The 5,000-nt window shown below is 38.3% G+C and overlaps 1 protein-coding gene and 1 long non-coding RNA gene across 17 annotated transcripts in view; one reads left to right on the forward strand and one right to left on the reverse strand.

Annotated features, from left to right (window-relative positions):
- Positions 1–5,000, forward strand: part of LOC143019566 (uncharacterized) — a 467,386-nt gene that overhangs the window by 206,148 nt on the left and 256,238 nt on the right. The window lies entirely within an intron of this gene.
- The window catches only part of LOC143019563 (uncharacterized), a 224,598-nt gene that overhangs the window by 92,174 nt on the left and 127,424 nt on the right, over positions 1–5,000 (reverse strand). For all 16 annotated transcript variants that reach the window (XR_012965828.1, XR_012965826.1, XR_012965827.1 and 13 more), the window contains one exon: positions 3,538–3,662. Coding sequence is in view for 13 of the 16 variants with exons in the window: in XM_076175302.1 (XP_076031417.1) it covers positions 3,538–3,662 (125 nt within the window). In the remaining 3 variants the exon portion in view is untranslated. The remainder of the gene's footprint in view (positions 1–3,537; positions 3,663–5,000) is intronic.

A 5,000-nucleotide genomic window follows, 5' to 3' on the forward strand; every position in this document is an offset into this window, starting at 1 on the left:
TATTCTATAACATTCACATACATATTTCAATTTATTTAGAATTATATGAGAAGCGTATGAGAGTTACCTGGCAGATGATGGAGAGATAAGTTGGAGAGGTTCGTTGTGAATATATGACAAACGGGACTCGAACCCTTGGCTTTATTGTTACCACAGTATAAGAAGTGTGCAGGAGTAACGTGGCAGAGATTTGAATAATCGTTTGACTCATGGAAGAGATTAGAAGACGTCTTCTTCCAGTGATGGACTCCGAATGATATATGACAAACGGGACTCGAACCCTTGGTTGTGTTGTTACCACAGTACGAGAAGTGTGCAGGAGTAACGTGGCAGAGATTTGGTGTAATCGTTTGACTCATGGAAGAGATTAGAACACGTCTTCTTTCAGTGATGGACTCCGAATGATATATGACAAACGGGACTCGAACCCTTGGTTGTGTTGTTACCACAGTACGAGAAGTGTGCAGGAGTAACGTGGCAGAGATTTGGTGTAATCGTTTGACTCATGGAAGAGATTAGAACACGTCTTCTTTCAGTGATGGACTCCGAATGATCGACTGATTTGTTAACTGATTGGTTATCAAACTAAACGTTGAAAATGGTATCATAGGGAAGAAGCATTGTGATTGGTCATAGAATAAACGAGGAACTACTCTCAACCAATCAGCTTTAAGGAAAAATCCCCTTTTCGAACGTCTACGTATTTTTGAAGCACAGGATTGTATGTCATTTGTTTTGTAATCTCATTTGGAAATGTGTTTGTGCGCGGTCGGAATTCAAGGACTGTCGAGCAAACGTGCCGGACGATTGGACTAAAACATTTTGGACAAAAAATACGGAAGAGAATTTAGTCTCGAAAACTTTGGTGACAGAAAAAGGGAAAGACTATTTAAAATGGCAAAAAGACTATTTAAAATGGCAATTTCCGATACAATAGTCAGAGTAGACACCACGTGAAGATGGAACCTTTATGTACATTGTTTCTCTTGTTGATTTTTTTTCCAAGTTCACAGATACTTACAGATTGTATTCTGCGTCTATGTACTTGAAAAGGCTTCAAGAATCGAAACGTTGTACATTTATTTATTTATCTATTTATTTATTCATTCATTTATTTATTTATTTTCATTTATTTATTCATTTATCTATTTTTCTAATTTATTTTTTGACTTATTTACTTATTCATTTATACATTTATTTATTTATTTATTTATCTATTTATATATTTATTTATTTATTGTTTATTTTTTTCATTTACTTATTTAGTTATTTATTTATTTCAATTTATTTTTATTTACTTATTTATTTTTTATTTATTTTTTATTAGTTTTATTTATTTATTTATTCATTTATTTATCTATTTATCTATTTATCTATTTATCTATTTATCTATATTTTTATCTATTTATCTATTTATTTATTTATTTATTTATTTTTTGCCAACAAGATGCTCAAACAACGCCACGGTAAGTGCAGACACACGACACGAACAGTAACATTTACTTTACAAAGGACGAATACCTAGATAATCTCTGTACATTCTTATACAGTTTACATATAGTATTACTTTTATGCTCTGAAGACTCTATATTAACCAGGTTCTATCAGGGCCTCGTAAACTGATGTGGTTTGTTTTCGGTTTTCGGTTTATGGTATTCTGTGTTAGAAATATTAAACACCATTTGATCCAAAAGTTGAGGAGCTAGCGGTCTAAGTTAAAACAAATCACACCTAAAGTAGTATTTACACGTTCGGTGATTATCATAAAACTTTCCATTGCATTAAATAGATTACAATCCATGATAAACATACTATTTACTTATATATGTAACAGTGTAGTGAATGTTGAAATAATTTGTTTTACTAGACGATTGAATTGGTTTATGGATAGGGATGGAACATGGTAAGGTGCATGGAAGTACCTAGTGTAGGCCTTATGGTCTCTTACAGTCTTCTCCATGATTATGTTATTATTACCATCTTAATACAAAACAGCATGTATAGCTTGTGATAGCCGCTTCATGTGTTGGACACAAACTATATAACTACCTACTAGAACAGGATAGTACATTTCTAGATAATGTCACTTCTAGATAATGTCGCTCCGGAGTTGAGTGTTAAATCAATATTCATTCTAGATTTTTGTTAACTTGTATGTCAAACGTGATACATGGCTTACTTTTTTTTTAACATAATTAACATTTATATGTACCATGAGAGGGTGAGCTGTGTTGTGTTAATTACACTTATCAACTTAGTACGATATACGACAAGGGTGTTTTGGTATAGATGAACTTTTGTTTGAAATTAAAATAAAATAAAAATCCAAAGGTGAAGAAATCGAGGATGATTAGTGTTCCATTATAATTAAGGATAATAACCTTGAATATAATTGTGCCGAAAAACAGAGCCTTTTGTACAAGCGGCTGAACCACATCATCATTATCAATCATTATCAAACGATTGTGATATAACGATGAGCTCGTATCAATTAGCGGATGGTCAAGGAGGGAGGGAGGGAGGGAGTGAGGGAGGAAAGAGAGAGATGGAGGGAGGGAGAGAAGGAGGTTAGGAGGCAGGCAGAGAGAGGAGGGAGGGGGAGGGAGGAGAGGAGAGAGGAGGAAAAGAGAGGAGAAAAGGGAGAGGAGGAGGAGGAAAGCGAGGGAGGAGGAAAGGGAGGGAAGGAAGGAGGGAAAGGGAGAGGGAATGAGACAGGGAGAGGGAGGGGGAGGGAGGAGAGGAGAGAGGAGAAAAAGAGAGGAGAAAAGGGAGAGGAGGAGGAGTGAGGAGGAAAGCGAGGGAGGAGGAAAGGGAGGGAAGGAAGGAGGGAGAGGGAATGGGACAGGAAGAGGGAGGGGGAGGGAGGAAGGGAGAGGTGATTCTAGAAATCAATAGCAATGAATTTCACGGCTATTATTCAGCAGACACGGTTCTTTAGTTTAAACGAACAATATCAGAATATTACCGAAACTTATTATAATTGTTATGCTGCCACAGATATGCTCCACTGAATGAGCAAAATTTACAAGATATAGTTATATAGAGTCACTGAAGAATAGTTTACTAATTAGTAAACAATACTTCTTTATTAGACAAAGGCTTCGTCAAAGGAACATTGTATTTTTGAGATTTTTCATAGGATTCCATCAGCTGTAGTTTGCCTCAACCTCCGTAGAGGTGAACTATACACACACAAATGCCCTATTCTCATCCAAGGGCTCATTTGTAAATAAAATCTTCTGTTGTTAACCCAAGCGAAATATTTACATGCCTCCGACTTGATACAGTAAGTGTAAAATGGTTATATATATATGTATATATATATATATATATATATACTGTATATATATATATATATACTGTATATATATACTGTATATATATTTATAATATACACACACGCACACATTATAACTATCCGTATATTAAAATCAATTGGTACTGGAAATATCTTAACTCTTAACATGTTTTGAATTAGTAATGCCGTCGTTCAAGTTAAAAAGAAAAATAGAGAATTCTGAATAGCAGAGCACCCACTTGGCCCTGAGTTCCTTGACCATGAGTTCATGGCCGGCGGAGGTGTCGTTGGATATGGTGTGCCTGCGGTCGTTAAGCTCCTGTAGCTTCTCCAAGTCGTCCACCTTCCTTCGGTACTCTTCGGCCTGTCCGGGGACAAAGGTCGTTAGGTCTGTATCCGTAGTCTTTAGAGGACAAAGGTGGTGGTGAGGTGGGGTAGGGTGTGGGGGATTTTTGAGTGAAGTATCATTGCCATGGGGGAGTGTTTGGGGGTATTTTGGGTTATCTCTAGCACAGCTTTAAATTATTTATCAACATAAGTTTTGAATTAAAGCTGACGGCATACTAGGCTAGCGTGCTACTTGCTTATGCTACATCGTTTGAGAAGAAACGTCTTTAGTCACAATACTCTAGACTTCCATAAGAAGATCTCAACAATGTGTTTAATATTCGTATGTTTTTAATTTCTAGTTCGTCATTCAGCTTCTCACTATATGACGCAAGAGTTATTTGACATTTGGAAATATGAAAAACAAAAAATCGCAACTGAAGTCGTTTCTGCTCAAACGAAGTAGCAATAAAGCAAGGAGCATGCTAGCAAGAAATACTGTACCTAGTATGCTGCAACCATAACTTCACCAGTCTGCTAGATTTCTATTTATTTATTCATTTATTATTTATGTATTTATATTTATTCATTTGTTTATCTATTTATATTTAATACATCGAGCAACGGGCTGCGCCCGACTCCGCTACGCGGGAGCTCGACCCTTCGGACAAGCTTATTTTGTTCGCAGGCGCCTCATTAGCTTTCTTCTTGCCGAACGGAGACAAAAAGGATATGTACTTCTTAGGGAATTCACTTCTGTGCATGTTAACTATCTTCTGTTTTAACCTCTTATTCTTCGTCACACCACTTAGTGATCATTTCCCTTTCTTTGTTACCCAGCTCCAAAAACGGCATTGCCTGCATTTGTCTTGCGCGATACCGGCCATGGTGCTCGACAACTTTGCAGAGAGACCCGTCCCCTATGAGTGTTAATAGGGTAATGAATGGCGAGACAAACCGGAACGAATCACATATTTGGGCCGGAGGGGACGTGTCCCCTTGAGGGACATCCAGTTTCCGGTCCGATTACAAGAATTCTTTTAGTAGTACCAGGGGCTCCCCTGAGGGCTTCCAAGGGGTTTCACAGGGGCTCCCCCGGGGAATTTCCAGAGTGCATCCCAGGAGTTTCCAGAGGCTTCCACAGGGAATCCGCACAGGAATTCTCAGAGGTCCCCCAGAGACTAGCCAAGGGCTCTCAAGGGGCTCCCAAGGAGTTTCCAGAGGTTTCCCCGGGAGTTCGCGGACGTCCCGGTCTCAGCCAATCAGTCGTCTCCGTTATTGTGACGTCATAGCTCTCGGCCAATCAGTCATCTCCATTGCCGTGACCTCACTACTCTCTCAGCCAATCAGGGGCCGGAGGGGACGTGTCCCCTTG

Source organism: Oratosquilla oratoria, chromosome 37 (genome assembly GCF_046742065.1).
Source record: "Oratosquilla oratoria isolate Oo_2021 chromosome 37, ASM4674206v1, whole genome shotgun sequence".
Classification (NCBI taxonomy): domain Eukaryota; kingdom Metazoa; phylum Arthropoda; class Malacostraca; order Stomatopoda; family Squillidae; genus Oratosquilla; species Oratosquilla oratoria.